This window comes from Aythya ferina, assembly GCF_964211825.1.
Source record: "Aythya ferina genome assembly, chromosome: 8".
Taxonomy (NCBI): domain Eukaryota; kingdom Metazoa; phylum Chordata; class Aves; order Anseriformes; family Anatidae; genus Aythya; species Aythya ferina.
In genome coordinates, this window is record NC_140304.1 from 5372655 (window position 1) to 5390701 (window position 18047).

Below are 18047 nucleotides of genomic sequence, written 5' to 3' on the forward strand. Positions count from 1 at the left end.
CCTTCCATGTGTTTTTTTTGAAAGTCTGGGTGGATGCCTAAGTTTGAATCCTATTTCTGTTATTTCACTTCCTACGACTTCCGTGAATTAAACAAGAACAATTCACAACCCTGCAGCCATACTGCCATGGTCTCTGGTCCTGTCAGATCTCATAAGCCAAACAATTCTAGGTCAGCTCATCAGTAGAATGCAAGAATAGAGGGGAAAAAATAGAAGGGAAAGTAACTCATGGACCTTTTTTACATTAGACAGCAGACACCACCAGTGGTCACAGTTTCTAGTAGCTCTTTCTACTAGGCCAACTTTTCACTTGCATTTTTGCATCACTTTTATTTGCCATACTTAAATTCCACTTGAGGCATGAACAGAAAGTTCGCATTCTGTTTTCAAGAATCCTCTTATTTCTTTGTGAGAATAGCTGCATAGCCTGTGATCAAAGTAAAACATATTAAATTATAGCCACAACTCAGAAAAGCATTTTAGGTTTAGGTCACTTCCACTATGAAATAATCGTATTATCAAACTCCCTATTAACCTGTGATCTTTCAGTGCTACTCACATCTTTGTATCTTCTTTTATCATTTTTTTTATCAATTTGTGGCTTTTTTTCTTTTTCTTTTTCTTTTTTTTTTTTTTTTAAATAAAAAAGAAAAAAGAACGGAAGTGAATGAAATGCTTTGTCAAGTATTTCTCTTATACAGACGATAAGCTCATTAGTGACTGTGTATATCTCACCTTCTGTGGAGAGATGTAATTATAGATTTGCATACAGTATGTGGACATAATAGTACTATTTACTGATTGTTAACAAAATGCTCAACAAGTGAACATTCCCATGACTGAAAAATTTCATGAGATAGAGGAAGATAGCTCTATGCAGTTCAATGCTGATAACTGGGTAGCCTTTAGGTGGCAAATTCCGAGTCCAATTTGGGTATCCTATCCCTAAGTTGGCTAATGAAAAATGACTGCTTGACATTCCAAAGATCTTTCTCTCAAAAGAATTCATCATTCCATACAATAGTGTGAGAAGGGAATAAAAAAAACAGAGGACAAAGATAGCAGATAAGAGAGAACTGTTAAAAAAGAAACCAAAAACAAAACAAAAACAAAAAAAAGAAAAAAATGGTCTGGAGTGCATTCACGCATCTCTCTCTTTTGTCTAAATCCCTCTAAACACAGTAATTGGCATGCATAGTATTTGGAGCAGCCATTTGTTTGGTATGCTTGCAGATGTACGTGCTAGCCAAATAAATCGTATAATTGACCACATATGTACTAGTTAGAAGCAATTGGTATTGGCAGGGAATTGGAGGAAAATCACTCAGTGGCATGAATTCTCTTTCTCTTATAAATGGCAAATGAAGACTCCGTTATAATTACACTTCTACGTGTACCCTCTGTTGGCTAAAAATAGATGGGAAAATATTTTAGGACTACTTAATGTTCACAGTCTGCTATGAAATGTTGGGAGAAAAAAAAAAAAAAAGCTGTTGTGGTTTAATTATGGTGCTTGCAGATGTACAGAAAACTGGTATTAAGGGCATCTATACATCTTATTCACTGAAAAACAATTTGAAAATAAGAAGTTAGTAATTAAATGAAATAGAAAAAAAACACCACTGGACTTCTGGAGTATTTTCAGGTCAACTTGGTGCTGTTTCTGCCTCAAGAGGCCTGTTTTGCACAACAGTAAACTCAAAGTAAATTTGTCAGAAAAAAATATTTTTCCTTCAAGCTCTTTCCACTTTGCCCAATATTTCTGCTACAACTATATATAGTTGTTTTTTTCCCTCAAAAACAAAACAAAACAAAACAAAACAAAACAAACAAACAAACAAAAAAAACCTTGCAAATAATTTTGAGCTTCCTATGTGATTCTTTTATGACTATAACTTAGCAGGAACTGTGGCCCCAAAGGCATGAATTTGTAAAATGAATCAGTTGGTACTGTGCTCCTGATACCCATGCTCTGTGTATTTCTGGAGTAAACTTAGAATCATAGAATCATAGAATATCCTGAGTTGGAAGGGACCCTTAAGGATCATCAAGTCCAACTCTTGACACCGCACAGGTCTACCCAAAAGTTCAGACCATGTGACTAAGTGCACAGTCCAATCTCTTCTTAAATTCAGACAGGCTCGGTGCAGTGACCACTTCCCTGGGGAGCCTGTTCCAGTGTGCAACCACCCTCTCTGTGAAGAACCCCCTCCTGACGTCCAGCCTAAATTTCCCCTGCCTCAGCTTAACCCCGTTCCCGCGGGTCCTGTCACTAGTGTTAATGGAGAAAAGGTCTCCTGCCTCTCGACACCCCCTTACGAGGAAGTTGTAGACTGTGATGAGGTCTCCCCTCAGCCTCCTCTTCTCCAGGCTGAACAGGCCCAGTGACCTCAGCCGTTCCTCATACGTCTTCCCCTCCAGGCCTTTCACCATCTTCGTAGCCCTCCTCTGGACACTTTCCAACAGTTTCATGTCCTTTTTATACTGTGGTGCCCAGAACTGCACACAGTACTCGAGGTGAGGCCGCACCAGCGCAGAGTAGAGCGGGACAATCACCTCCCTTGACCTACTAGCGATGCCGTGCTTGATGCACCCCAGGACACGATTGGCCCTCCTGGCTGCCAGGGCACATTGCTGGCTCATATTCAACTTGCTGTCTACCACGACCCCCAGATCCCTCTCTTCTAGGCTGCTCTCCAGCGTCTCATCGCCCAGTCTGTACATGCAGCCAGGGTTTCCCCGTCCCAGGTGCAGGACCCGGCACTTGCTCTTATTGAACTTCATGCGGTTGGTGATCGCCCAGCTCTCCAACCTGTCCAGATCCCTCTGTAAGGCCTTTACGCCCTCATTTGAGTCCACAACTCCTCCAAGTTTGGTGTCATCAGCAAACTTGCTCAAAATACCCTCTATTCCTACATCCAGAACTTCGCATTGACTCTACTCTGACAGTGAACTCCTATTAGCTGGTGTGTATTACAAGGGCTCCTGGAATTTCTCTTTCAAATTAGTTTCACATTAAAGAAATACAGTTCATGAGCTCCAAGAGAGCTCCATGATATGAACCAAAACATGGTTAAGTAGGAACGATAAAGACATTCACCTCAAAAAGACCTGATGTTCTAAACTAAAACATACTCTATAGGAAGTAGAAAAACAGGGAACATTTGAATTTATATTCAAACACAGGTATATCAGAATATGGACAGCCATCATGAAACAGAGTATGTTTTTTTCCTCACAGCCTTTCATGACACATATATATGAGAAACTATGATATTTCTGACACAGTTACTGTGTGCACATCCTGTCTAGGAAAGTGAAGTGTGCTGAAATGTCAGGTATGCTTGAGCTGTCTGGTTACTGCATGCTCTTAAGAGTTCTAGTTCATTGCACCTGAGCTGACCATCCGCTTGAGAGGTTAGTCCACCCTTAGGGCATCCCTTAACAAAAAATGATAACATGACCTTTAGTTTGAAGACACTATTTTGGTCTATGCTTTCTTGATTTTGTTTCATCTTTTCTTCTAACAGTTTGGGTTCTTATACAGTGGACCAATCATCCCTTTCGACTCTCCCTTTTAGCTTCCATTGCATTCATAGTTATCTTCTTCTGATGCCTTTTGAGAATGTACATGTACTGCATTGTGTTAAGATCACAAACATATATTGATTTAAATAATAGAAGCTTAAAGGCATAAATAATTCAATAATTCATTTTAAGAATTAAAATTTTAGGAGTTAAAATTAAGAATTAAAGCTTAAATGTATGCTACAGTAGAACTTTTCCAATAAAGAAATCTAGTGTAACACATCGAGATTCCAATAATATAGAAATAATCCAAAAGCAAGAATTCTTATACTGTTTTTTTTTTTTTTTTTTTTTTTTTTTTTTCTCCCTGTTTAATGCATTCTAATCCCAGTATGAATTGTAAGGGTATCTGAGAGCTTTGTTACTGAAATACATAGAATTTCAGCTCCTCCATTATTTTTTTGCCTAATGAATAGCTTTTTTTTTTTTTTTTTTTTTTTTTTTACCTCCCCACTTCAGTTGCACTGAATGGAAGAGAGAAATGAGTTGACAAGATGGTTGTCAAAATCTACAGTTTGTGTTTGGGGATGAGTGTACCATTTACATCTAGTGCATCCCTGTAGAACTTCCTTGTATGAAAATAACAGAACAGGCAACTTTAAGCAAGTATCCTATTTCAAGTACTTTCAGTGAATGCCTACTACAAACTGTAATGAAAGAGGCAGCATGTATATATATATAGTAGTAGTACAAACATGAAAAAAAATCTAAATATAAACAACTATTGAACACAGGACCATCTAGAAAAACAAAACTACTCATACTACCTAAGAATTATTTACAATTTTTGAGAAGTAAGTACATATTTTCTATCATAATCATAAAATGAATACCAATTATAACACAAAAAGTTGGAAAATAGACTTTTATACCTATGTTAACCTTAGGGTGTACAGAACAAATATAACTACATGACAAGTAGTTAAATTCAAAAGATTTTACATAGCATCATTAGCCAAACAAATATAATTTGTAAAAGTTTCACTGAGCCTGTCTCTAGACATGGTCCACACAAGAACATATAGTGAAGACAAAGTCATCAAAGCAATGGATGGTTTTTGGTCATCTTATCTACAATTATTAATGACTGTATAATGCATCATTAAAAAATATTTATAATACAGCATTTTTAGTAGGCCATTCTTACATTTTTGCATGATCTATTTTCCCATGGTTTTGAATGGGAGATTTACAATTACATATTACTTTTTTCCAAAATAAGATCATTTTTGCCATGTTTATTATACCTTCTCAAAGTTCTTAAGCTTACTCTACAACTTCTGTTTTCTACAGAATATAAACTTTAATCTGAAAAATATTTTTTCAATGAAGATGTTGTGGCACAAATAATGGTTTGCAACAATAATATCTTCAGACTTGTTTTTTTTTTTTGTTTTGGTTTGGTTTGGTTTGGTTTGGTTTTTAGATAATAAATAAACTAAAAAAATGTAGAATAGTTGTGGAAAGAGATAAATTATGTGATGTTTCCTAACTACAAAGAAATTACTGGAGATGAGTATCAATAAAACATTCTGGTATCCTTGGTATCCTAGTCTAAATAAGAAAAAAAAATCACGAGTTAAAATGAATCTTACACTCTGTCTGGTGTTTGGCTTAAAAGATTAGATGTAATAATAAGGGCACACAAATGGTGATGTAATATTTTTAAAAGCTAGCTTAGGCGATGCGGAACACCAGCAGTATGTTTAACTTTATTTGGGTCAACTGTATGAGTAAACTTCATTTATACCAAGGGAGTATAGCATGAGTCTAGTATCTGTATCCAGTATCTTTCCACTACAGAAAATCTCTTACATCTCAACAACTTGTGTTGAGTATGTAAGAGATTGATGTAAGAGAGTGTGTGTGGAGAGTATTGACCAACAAAAGCATTTCATATCTACTGTTAGCAGAGGACTTCAGATATTCACAATCTTCACATTCCTCAAGGTATAGGTTTATTAGTATGTGCAATTAGCGGAAAACAGTTACTGATCACTTTGAATGACATACATCCGTCTGCTGTTTTACAGACTGTGTTGGTGTAGATGTAGAGTTTGGTGACAGTTTAATGGTGGATTTGACAGTGCTAGGTTAAATGTTGGACTAGATGATCTCAGAGACCTTTTCCAACATAAATGATTCTATGATTGTACGAATCCATAATGAAAACATCACAACATGTGTAGAAGAAAAAAGGTTACTTTGTGTAATATTGTTTACATTATCATGCAATTGTTATGTTTACTTACAACTGGGCCAGGTGGGCCTTGTGGACCTTCCCCTCCTTTTAGACCAGCTGGACCCTAAACATTAGAAAAATGCTTATTACTCACACTGGAAAATTCAAGAGTTAATTTTGCAACACATGGAGTAAGAAAAATGTAAAAATCCAGAGACAAACAGCTGAATAATAACCTTTCTGAATAACCTTTCTGGTTATAAAGCCAATGATATTTAACAAAGTTGGATTCTTGATGTCTTTTTGACTACTGCATTAATTTTTAAACACAGTATAAAGTTCCATGAAATAAGAGGGTTAACACAGTGTTCTCATTTATTTTCAAACTATTTTTCATAGTGCTTATATTATACCTGAGCTCCTGGGAGGCCTCTCTCTCCAGGGAAACCACGAAGACCTGCTGGTCCATCTTTCCCAGGAATACCTTGAGGGCCTGGATCACCCTTGAAAACATTACATTTTGATTAAACAAAAAATGTTTAAAATGTTAATGTTCGTCATTTCCACAGTAAATGTGTGGTATGAATTTGCTTATTTTTTGTTACAATAATGCTAATTATTGGCTCAAAATATTTTTAATTATTTCAGTGGAAGCAGAAACAACTCTAAAATTGGAATCTTTCAGCCTTCATCCTGGTTTTATTCTGTGTGTTATACATGACAATTTAACATGAGTCTGTTGGCAATTTATCTGCCCCTTCCGATTTGTTTCCCAAAGCCACATCATACCTTAGCACCTTCTTTTCCTGCAGCACCTGGGAGACCTTGTTCACCTGGTGGGCCAGGAGGACCCGGATGACCTCTTTCACCGATTGGGCCAGTCTCACCAGTAGGACCCTAAGCACAAAGGTAAAACCCCAGTCATCTCAAGATACTTAATGTCTTTAGGGGGTACAGATTCTTATTATCCAGCTGCTCTGAGTGTATGGTACAAAATATCACCATTGGTTAGCACACATTCCTCACCTTCCTCTCCAGGCAAAGCTGACTTACAAAATATCTTTGTCCTATAAAATAAATCTTGCATTGCATTTTGCCTGCAGACACGTCTGTACAGCTTCCACAGATTGAAAACCTGACCTTGCTCCTTAGGCAATGAAGCTTAAAACACAGTGCATTTCTACATATGGGAGGAGGTTACAAAAAGGACATGTAAGGGAAATCCATCTACTACGTTTGTCTTAAAACACTGTCTGTACTGTTGCTTTTCTGAATAATATAAATTGAAAAGTAAGAGAGTTAAAAGATATCTCTTTGGGTTCACTAGCAGAAAATTTTCTCTGAGGGAATTACCTAAAAAAAAAGCCCATGCAATACAAATGTCTGATTTTACTGCAAATAAATAAGATTAGATAAATTAAATTTTAATAGAGAAACTCTCAACAGTCTAAAAATAACTGAAACTTGGCCTCTGACAATACTGCCACATGATGTCTTGTTCTTTCTAAACTATTTCACATAGTTTACTATCTCACTCAGCATTCTTGACTTCTGCAAACCTTCAAATTCATGATTACATGAAGAATGCTCAAAAAAATAATCCAACATTTGAATATTTTGGGGAATCGCTGATGATCACTATGAATAATACTAAGTAATTAGACGTTTCTAAAATTGTTATGCATATTTTGTTACCAAAGTTAAGATAACCATTGTTACATTAAAATATCTTTTAATACAACAAAAATAACTGCCTTATGTGCTAGCTATAATATAACCATTCAAAAATGACTTTTTGAAGTTAAGTATGAAATTAAATGACATACCTGAGGGCCAACAACCCCACCAGGGCCAGGAGGACCAGTTTTTCCTTGAAAACCCTGTAAAATAATCATAAATGCTATGTTACCTAGAACAAGATATAGAAGAGCAAAATTCAGATCTGAGCTGAAGAGGAAAAACAGAGATTCCATGTCAGAGGGTCTTCTCTTCAGGAAATAAAAATTAGATACTTTTTTTTTTTCTTTTTCTTTTTTTTTTCCCTGTGTATACTTAGAAGTGAAGTACTGATTAATCTTTCCTAGCTCTATCAGTTCCAATCTCTATGAGGAGATTATCACCTGTGTAAAAACAAAGGTGTCATTTGGCTTGTGTTTTTTAGAAATGTTGGGGCCTGCTCAGCATTCCTCAGGGTAGTCTCACTGACAGGTGCCCAACTCCATCAGATCCAGTTTAGCCTTTTTTTTTTAGTCTTCATCGAACTGATTCTCCTCTTGCTGCAAGCCAGTTGTTATCATGGTTCAGTTTGGCCTGTAACTGGTTAGGCATTTTTTTTAGGCATTTTCTCTCAGACCTTTGAAATGATCCAGATTAAAAACAAATACAAAATTCCTTTGCTCTAATTACTGAAAATTAAAACTGCTACAGGTTGAATCATTCATGTGTCTGTCATTCCTTTACTTTGTCAAAACTTTGTCTGAAGCCTATTGTAAAGAAAGATCATGTTCGTCAAGAAAGGCAGGTCCTGCTTGACGAACCTGATCTCCTTCTGTGACAAAGTGACACACTTAGTGGATGAGGGAAAGGCTGTGGATGTGGTCTACCTTGACTTCAGTAAGGCTTTTGACACCATTTCCCACCACATTCTCCTCAAGAACCTGGCTGCTCATGGCTTGGACTGGCATACGCTTCGTTGGGTTAAAAACTGGCTAGATAGCCGGGCCCAAAGAGTTGTGGTGTATGGAGTCAAATCCAGTTGGAAGCCAGTCACTAGCGGCATCCCCCATGGCTCAGTACTGGGGCCAGTCCTCTTTAATATCTTTATCGATGATCTGGATGAGGGCATCGAGTGCACCCTCAGTAAGTTTGCAGATGATACCAAGTTAGGTGCATGTGTCGATCTGCTCAAGGGTATGAAGGCTCTGCAGGAGGATCTGGGTAGGCTGGACAGATGGGCTGAGGCCAACTGTATGAAGTTCAACACGGCCAAGTGCTGGGTCCTGCACTTGGGGTGCAACAACCACAAGCAGCACTACAGGCTGGGAGATGAGTGGTTAGAAAGCTGCCAGGCAGAGAAGGACCTGGGAGGTTTTGCTTGATAGTTGGCTGAATATGAGCCAGCAGTGTGCTCAGGTGGCCAAGAAGGCCAACAGCATCCTGGCTCGTATAAGAAGCAGTGTGGCCAGCAGGGCTAGGGAAGTGATTGTCCCCCTGCACTCGGCTCTGGTGAGGCCACACCTTGAGTACTGTGTTCAGTTTTGGGCCCCTTGCTACAAGAAGGACATGGAGGTGCTCGAGCGAGTCCAGAGAAGGCTGACCAAGCTGGTGAGGGGTCTGGAGAACAAGTCTTACGAGGAGCGGCTGAGGGAGCTGGGCTTGTTCAGCCTGGAGAAGAGGAGGCTCAGGGGCAACCTTATCGCTCTCTACAGGTACCTTAAAGGAGGCTGTAGAGAGATGGGGGTTGGTCTATTCTCCCACATGTCTGGCGACAGGATGACCAGGAATGGGCTAAAGTTGTGCCAGGGGAGTTTTAGGTTGGATGTTAGGAGAAACTTCTTTACTGAAGGGGATGTTAGGCATTGGAACAGGCTGCCCAGGGAAGTGGTTGAGTCACCATCCCTGGAAGTCTTTAAAAGACATTTAGATGTAGAGCTTAGGGATATGGTTTAGTGAAGGACTTGTTAGTGTTAGGTCAGAGGTTGGACTAGGTGATCTTGAAGGTCTCTTCCAACTTAGATGATTCTGTGCTTCTGTGATAAGGGATCACTGAATGTTGCCTATTTCTTGAAAACAATTTGAGAAGACTTGCTATTTCCCAGGTTTGCAGAACACATTGATATTTTGCAGTATACTCAAAGATTCCTGATGCTAATGATAGTCTTACTGCTATGCTTTTTCTTTTATGTCAAAAATGTATCAATTCCTGATAGATTTACTTCAAAACAAGTAATAAGCAAAAGAGATTTCAGCAGCAAATATTCAAGACGACTTGAACACCCCGTAGGTTCATCTAAAATATGTAGTAAAAAATTTACACCAGTGTCTCATGCATGTGCTTGTACCTAATTACCCTCTTTTTTTTTTTTTAATTTTATGTGAAAGACAATATAACAAAACTGAGTTTTTTGTAGTGAGAAGGTCCTTGATTAATTCTAATTGATGAAACAGCTAGTGCATTTCTATTTTGTCCTTTCACAGACACAAAACACTAAATTCTATTGTAACACCTGGCAATCTAGAGAGCTCTGCAGCTGATGCCTCCCACCAATCTGTGATCAATATCTGAAATGAATAATAATTTCTAAAGAGGAACTAGTTTTATATTGGTTTCCAGTATCTAGGTTATTCCTACATTCCAAATTAATTATAACATTAATATTCCCGTCTCAGCAAACAATGGCAGTTCTTCAGAGAAGCATATGGCTTAATGGGGGAAGAAGCAGTATCCTTATTTTCACTGATATTTACCTCAGTTGCTGCCAACATACAGCTCTTAGTCCACAAACAAACTGCAATCCAGGAATTTTGCTCCCTAATTTTTTAAGGCTGAGCATGTTTCTTAGCCTGATTGCTATAATGCCTACATGCACCATTGAACTTTAATGAGACACAAATGAGAAACAGAATTCTAAGACCATGATTTAACCAGTGAGATCAATGAATGTTTTCTGATTTATACATTTTTAAAAAATCAGAAATGGAAATCTTCTTGGAAAAAAAAAAAAAAAAGAAAGTCAACGAAACTACTTTCTATTTATTTATTAATCTGTTTTTATACAAAAAATATCTATGAGAATCCATGGGGAAAATACTTTTAAACTACTTCCTACTAATAAGCTGTGTTTGTGCCTGAATTACTCAAATGTTATATCATTTTAATCCTACTAAACCCAAAAGATATAAAATTAGAGTACCATCGTACAATGACATAGTCCATAGTTTTATTGTATTTTGCATCTTCCATTTCTAGTAATGAGTGAAATGAAAAACCATGGAATCACAGAATGGTTGAGGCCCATGGAGCCTCTGAATATCATTGGTCCAAGTCCCCTGCTCAAACAGGGTCACCTAGAGACCATTGCCCAGGACCATGTCCAGATGGCTTTTGAAGATCTCCAGGAAGGGAGACCCTACAACCTCTCTGGGCAACCTTTGCCAGTGCTTGGTCATCCTCATAGTGAAAAAGTGCTTCCTGATGTACAGATATAACTTCTTGTGTTTAATTTGTGCCCATTGCTTCTTCTCCTGTCGCTGGACAAAACTGAAAAGAACCTGGCCCCATTTTCTTTACACCCTCCCTTCAGGTACACATTGGTAAGATCTGCCCTAAACCTTCTCTTCTCTAGGCTAAACAGTACCAGCTGTAGAATATATACGTAAATAAATATATTTGTTACTTTACTATTTTCAAATAAAATGTTCAATACAAAACCAAAGTTTTCTCAACAAATCTGCATCCATTTAAATTCATTTTGACAAGCGAAACACAACTTGGACAATTGTATGCAATTCGAAATGCAAACTAATGTTAACTTTGACCCCACCAAATAACCTTCCTACAAGAATACATGTGTCAAATTGTGAGTTTGAAGTCACTGAAAAAGAACAAATAAGCAGTAAATAGTGTTTGTCTCCCATGAAACAAACAAACAAAATACCACCACCATCATTGCAAAGCAATGGCATTAAAATGTCAGAGGAAAATACAGTTTTTCAGAATGATGTGTCACTCCAAGGTCTATGCTCCCACTTCCAGCAGTGGAAGTGACTCAGCACTCACTTCCAGATTTCCAGTTAAAACGGAATTCCAAACATATTCATCATGATGAGAACATTTCTCTCTAATCTCATTTAATTATTTCCCTAGCTCTGGAAAACCCAAGTAATAATTTTATTTTATTTCAGTGGGAGATAAGTCAGGTTTTGGCACTACAGAAATACATATTTTTTAATAATTCTATTAAAAATGTTGTGTGTTACTTTTAAAATTTTGCTTCCAAGATGTACTTATGAGGATTTTTAGGGGAATTGCATAGAATACAGTTTCAAAATTGGGCTCTTTTTTTCACAGGTTGAATCATTCCTGACAGCACTTTCCAAAGCTGCTGACTTTTGAGTTTCCTATCTGTTTAGCGTTAATTAGTAATTCTTTATTATGCCATGTTACATGACATTCAATCAGAAAAGATGATATAGTGATCAAAGACGATATAGTGGTTGCCTGACAAATCTTTACTAAATTTGAGATCTGAGTATTAATTTTTCTACTTCTATTGACTAGTTAAGCACATTGTGATGTTACTAACTGAGCAGAGCAAAGAATAATATCACTTTTGTAGTATGGAAACAAAATAAAGCTTTCTTATGCCTAAACTACTAAACCTACAAAGAAAACCACAGTTATCTCTGGTTCTTTAGTTTTGGTCACATTATAATGTCCTTAAGAGGTTTGCAACACTAGCACAGCAGAGTTTATTTACTTACAGTTTCACCCCGCTGTCCTGGATGCCCTGGCAAGCCATCTTTTCCAGGTGGCCCCTGAAATTGTAAAATACATAAATAATTTCTTATACATCCTTAATACTGAAAAAAAGCATATGATTAGCTGTATGAATCTCTGTTGTCTCTCACTCTCTCTCCTTTTTTTTTTTTTTTTTTTTTAGACTAGTCTTCAGTACAGTTTAACTGCTCTGATATCAGCTATGATTTTAATAATACATTTTCCCTGTTTCCTCCCTTGATGCATGTTAACAATTGTTTGGAGAGTGACTGTTGGTTTGTCTAGTACATGAATGTTAAAAATGGATTTCAGTAAATTCAGAAGTCATAGAAAGTCCCTATACTTCCTTTCCATTTTTCTTTGCTTAGTGACTTAGTTAACACAAAACTAAGCATTATGGGAATATTTGATGAAATTTCAGTTTCTGGCATTGGAAATAAAAATAACAATCATATGGATAAAAAAATCATAGGTGGTCTGATGCTTTTGTACTTACTCCATGTGAGCAGAAGCACACTAGAAGAGCAATATGACTACTTCGGGCTGCAGCTCAAATGTGTAACATATATGTCTGCTACTAATGAATGTCTCCTTCCTCTTCATTTTTTCCTCAATTGATCAACTGTTAAAAGGAAATATACACTAGCAGAGCAGTATTTTGCTTAAACTCAGCTTGTCACCTGGACTTTGACATCAACATACTAGAGAATTTCCATTTTAATATATTATGCTGAATCGACATGAGCTGCCATGATGATGACTCATCTACCATTTTGAATGTGAATGAGTTCTTGTCTTAGCTTTAAAGCTCCATAAGCATGGGGAAAATTTTCCTATTGGTAGGAAAACATCTCTTAAATAAACCTTCAAACATTACCTGCAAAATCATTATTTGAAAAATAACAGTCTCCATATTGTACCTACTTATTTTAGAAGATACTTACTGGAGGTCCTTTTGGTCCAGGAAATCCAACAGGTCCCTGAGGCCCTTGTGGTCCCTAGTATAAGGGCAACCAAACAGGCAAAGTTTTACTTCAACTGTCATGACACTTAAAAGTTTGCTTCAATTATAAAATATATGAACTTTGTAGATAATACATGTATATGGTTGTAAGTCTAATCTCCATTGCCATAAATATTGGTAGCAACAGTTCACTTGCATAGGCTGAAAGCAAGACTAGCTCTGTAGGAATGCAGTAAGAAAAAAGAAAAATTACTTATATGAAGTATGTCTGTGTTTAACCCCTGAAATTGTGCTTAACAGAGTAGGAGTTAGCTGTGAGTAAGAAATATTGTTTTCTATGTTGCATAAAGCATAGGAATTCATTCATGGTCTATTAACTGAATGCAACATTCATCCTTGGCAGTTCTTTCACTCCGAAAATATTTCAAGCTATTTTGATAACAGTTCAAATTTCCAAATAGAATAAGCTTTCCCAAGTTACCAGAGACCAAGGACAATATTCATGTTTTCATGAATAGTAGTTGAAATAGATGAAAAAAATAGGATGTATGAAAATTTTATTTATGTAGTGTTGTATATTTGTATATATATGGAGATAAAACTTTCATGCCACATGGCTTTACAAATATAGTGAAAGATGATTATATGAGTTAGTACATTGTATATGTGTATTTACAAGCATATATGTGTAATATGTACACAGGTTTACAGGTCCACGTAAATCTGTGGTCATATATATTTACACAAATTGCTGTCACCAAACAAGACAGAGGCAAGCTTTTAAAATTCACTGCTGACATGCTGAAAGTGACTGTCAGCTTATTAAAAGATTTTGTTCTTTTTATTTTTTAGTGTACAAAATCAGAGTAGCAACCTGAAAAGCCCTATTTATTCTACATGGTCCCAAAGCGGAGAGCCATGTACCCTAGTCGTACAGTGCAAGACTTATCCTACCCTACTTGGTATACGATGTGTGGTTTTGCTACAGCACCAGCTGTCAAAATATGTTAGAAATTTTGGTTTTAAGTTTGATGCAAAAGACCTGAAGCAGAAGGAGGTCACGTCTCCCAAATTATGCTACTCTTTAGCTCCTCTGATAAAGTGCTGGCTGTTTCCAAGTTCCATAAGCCTCATTCATTAGAGCCCAGGCTCACAGCCAGAGCATGGCAGCCTCCTGCAGTAGATGAAGCATTATGCGAATGTAACTGAGGGAGAGGTCCCTTCTGCCCAACCTGGAGATTTTGTCCTTAAGTGAATCTTATTCTAGTTTACACCTTGATTAGACTCTAATAATAAATCTGAGTCAACTGAGAAGTGCTAAGCAAAGCAGGAAATCCTTGTGACCTTACTGCACTATCTTTCTCATAAATTCTCACTGTATTTTGACTCTCACATCTTGAGGCTCTTGAGGCTTTTTAACAAAAGATTTGTATATTTTTTATTGACAGTATGGCTTGTAGATTTCAAAGTACTACACTGATGGATTATGTGAGAAAAAGTACTAGAATACTAACAGCATCATGTTATTATACTTTTTTTTTTTTTTTTTTTTTTTTTTTTGTCATGGAGTTTCATTTTAGCAGTAGCCACACAGAATGGATTATTTAATATTTACATGTCTGGTACATTGAATAGTCTCAGCTGAGTAGAAATGCCAGTTTTATTTCTTGGCTGACATTCACCCCTTTTGGGAAGCAAACAGATACCTCACATGTATCACACAAGTGACATAATATATGGTGTTCTGTGATACCTCATCTCTTTGCTCTAATCAATTTCTCTCCGGGATGCTTTCATCTTGGATTGATGTCATTGTTTCAAGACCTGTTGGAGTTGTTAGCAAATCCCTGCTTCAGCTCTGCTCTTCAGCTCCTGGTAGCCTGCCTCAGATGTTCCTCCTCCGTGTAAAATAACATACAATTCCTTTTATGGACTATGCCTTGTTCTTATATCCAGCTCGCTACTTAACTTATTGCTCTTTTGAATCCCAGTTTCCTGCCCTGGCATCTCTCTTCCTTGCCACATCATTCCTGTTTCACCCAAACTTTGCTACCCACAATCCACTTGAAACACTGTCATTTTCTTGATATACAGGTACAAACCTGATCTATTAATATCAATATTCTATTTGCTGCTGTGTAATGGTCTGACTGCATATTGGATTTGCGTATTGATGAATAATAGAGTAGCAAGCAGAAAACTATTTTAACAAGCACAATAGGCTTTCTCAAGCATGCAGAAAGTAGTTTGAAGGGAATTCTTAGAACAATGACAAAAAAAAAAAAAAAAGCAGCTGTTTCAGCAAAGAATCTTCTCAAGATGGCTTGAATGATTTGTAAAAACAAGTATCATGCTATGGTAAATAAACTATTCTTAAGGGCATAGACTCATAGTCCAACAGTAATTTGCGTGGATATAATGCAAAGCATGTATGAATTCTCTGTGCCCTATTTATACAAAACTGAGCTACAGATAGAAGAAGCTTTCAGCAAACTTGAGCTTCCCCATTCCTAACTTTGTGAAAAGCAGTATCTTTACAATTAATATTTTGCTAGTTCTGGTTACTGTGGTCCAAGAGGGGTAAATACATAAGAAGGAATACTAAAAATAAACCAACTCTCCCACACCCAAACCACACTCTATACAGTGGGGAAAGACATGCATATAAATAGCTTTCACATACCCTTTCACCTGGTGGGCCAGGAGGACCGTCATTGCCTGCAGTACCCTAGAAAGAAAAAAACAGTATGTTCAAAGGTTAAACCTCTATTTTCTTTAAAAGAAACGGCCTGCAGCCGACTTACATTGTGTGTCTGACAATTACCTTTGGACCTGGTTTGCCAGTTGGACCTCTTGGACCTCTTGAGCCTCTTGGACCCTGTCAAAAAAAATAAAAAAAAGATACACTTAGTCATAATTGTTGAATTCAGTAATGACTTCAAATCAAAATAATTCTTCATAGTATAGTAGAAGCAAATAATATAGAAAAGCCTCTAAGTTGCAAAACAAATGTATATACCGTTGGTCCTCGTTGTCCTCTTGGGCCTGGTTTGCCATGTAATCCCTGTGAAGAAAAGTTCACAGAAGTCATCTTAACAAACACCATATTTGAGAGATAATGTTTTATACTGAAGTGGGGGTAAAGTGCAACTCTCTTATGTTTAAACATTATTTTAAGTATCTACTTCTCATTTTAATTTACAGAATCATGGCCCTTTATAAAACTGTCTTTCTGAGTTCATTGAGACTTGTAGTCAAACACACTAAATTTGCCTCAGAGACAGATTCTGTCATAGGCATTAGAACGTCTTAAACTATTTTAAGATAGTAGTGAAGATGCCACACAACAGAGTCCCTCTGCAATAGTCTAAAGGACTTGGCATCATTTCCAATGCAATAATAGCCTTGAAGACAGAATTACCATTTTCCCCATGCACAGTTCCACAGGCTAATGTTGAAAACAAAGGGTAATCCTCTCTCTTTATAAGTATACATATATATATATATAAAACGGAAGTAGGGACTGTAGTACCTACCAGGATTCTGCACACTTGCACAGAAGTAATACAGAAGTTGTCAGAATATTAGCCATTCATTTTTTTGCTACACGATACCTCCTAATCTTACTGAACAGATTCCTTTCTTTAGGCTCGGTGTTAGGTTAATGTTGCTGTGCATTCTAATGAAAGGAAGCTTTACATTCAACAGTATTCTTCAGGTAGAAAAAAAACTTGATGACTGCCACTTTCTATTCTCTGTGGTAAACACAACAGCAACAGTAAAGCAGCAGTGACGTTCTAGCATAAAGCTTGTTCTTATTGAAAATGAATTAAATGCACACAGCTATTTTCTCGAGGTGTTGTTTTTGTGTTCTTTCTTTCTTTCTTTCTTTCTCATTGATCTTATTTACTTATTAAAATAAAAATTATGTTTTGTTCTTATAATGCTACATAGCTAGTGAACTTCTCAGGGACAATTACTGTCTTATTACCAGTGCGTGTGGTAGAATATCACAGAATGATATGCCGTTAAGTAAGACTCATAATAATACCTACTTCACATTACAAAAACAAACAAACAAACAAACGAACAAAAAACCAACATACATTGTTGTTTTATTGAAGGTCAGCATAATAACAAAGTATATAGGCAGTTCAGTATTAATTAGGTCATTAGAACACTAGCTGAATTAAAAACTTTATGAACGCCTGAGAACGGATCAATATAATTATATTTTCATAATTTTAAGTTTGTTCTTTGATGAGTTTTCATTTTTCTTTTTTTTGTTTGTTTGTTTGTTTTTAATTAAATCTGATACCCTGATTACCAGTAATGTCCTATTTTGCCCAACAAGAATGACCTGAACATTCTTATACTGCTTTTCTGTCCATAACAATATATCCTAGCTAAAATAACACAAGAAAAATCTAAAGTATGTATAAATAATGTAAGTGCAATTGGATTTCACGTATTTCATCTAAAAATCATGAATTCCTACTTGTTTTCATGTGCAAATTAAAATGGATTCTTAAGAACAATAATGATATACATAACTTTTTTTTTTTTTTTTTAATTAAGTTTGACTTAAAGCCATGGTAAGTGGATCATTTCTATGAATTCTGACCCATCCTCTCACTTCTGTTAATTTTATCAGCTTTCTAACAACACGTTCTGCTATATTCAATTAAGCTTTAGAGACGACACTACAGTTTTCTTTCAAATCTGCATTTCATTTTTGGTTTGAAGAATACACCTAACAGATTTTCCCCTCACCAGCTTCCAATAAACAAAGCAACAAAATCTGTCATTTTGCA

General features: G+C 36.5%; 1 protein-coding gene across 3 annotated transcripts in view; it reads right to left on the reverse strand.

Annotated features, from left to right (window-relative positions):
• Window positions 1–18047, reverse strand: part of COL11A1 (collagen type XI alpha 1 chain) — a 144951-nt gene that overhangs the window by 38001 nt on the left and 88903 nt on the right. For all 3 annotated transcript variants that reach the window (XM_084528624.1, XM_084528623.1, XM_084528622.1), the window contains 9 exons: window positions 16253–16297; window positions 16058–16111; window positions 15917–15961; window positions 13214–13267; window positions 12254–12307; window positions 7597–7650; window positions 6560–6667; window positions 6184–6273; window positions 5841–5894 (listed from right to left, as the gene is read on the reverse strand). In XM_084528624.1, coding sequence (XP_084384750.1) covers window positions 5841–5894; window positions 6184–6273; window positions 6560–6667; window positions 7597–7650; window positions 12254–12307; window positions 13214–13267; window positions 15917–15961; window positions 16058–16111; window positions 16253–16297 — 558 coding nt within the window. The remainder of the gene's footprint in view (window positions 1–5840; window positions 5895–6183; window positions 6274–6559; window positions 6668–7596; window positions 7651–12253; window positions 12308–13213; window positions 13268–15916; window positions 15962–16057; window positions 16112–16252; window positions 16298–18047) is intronic.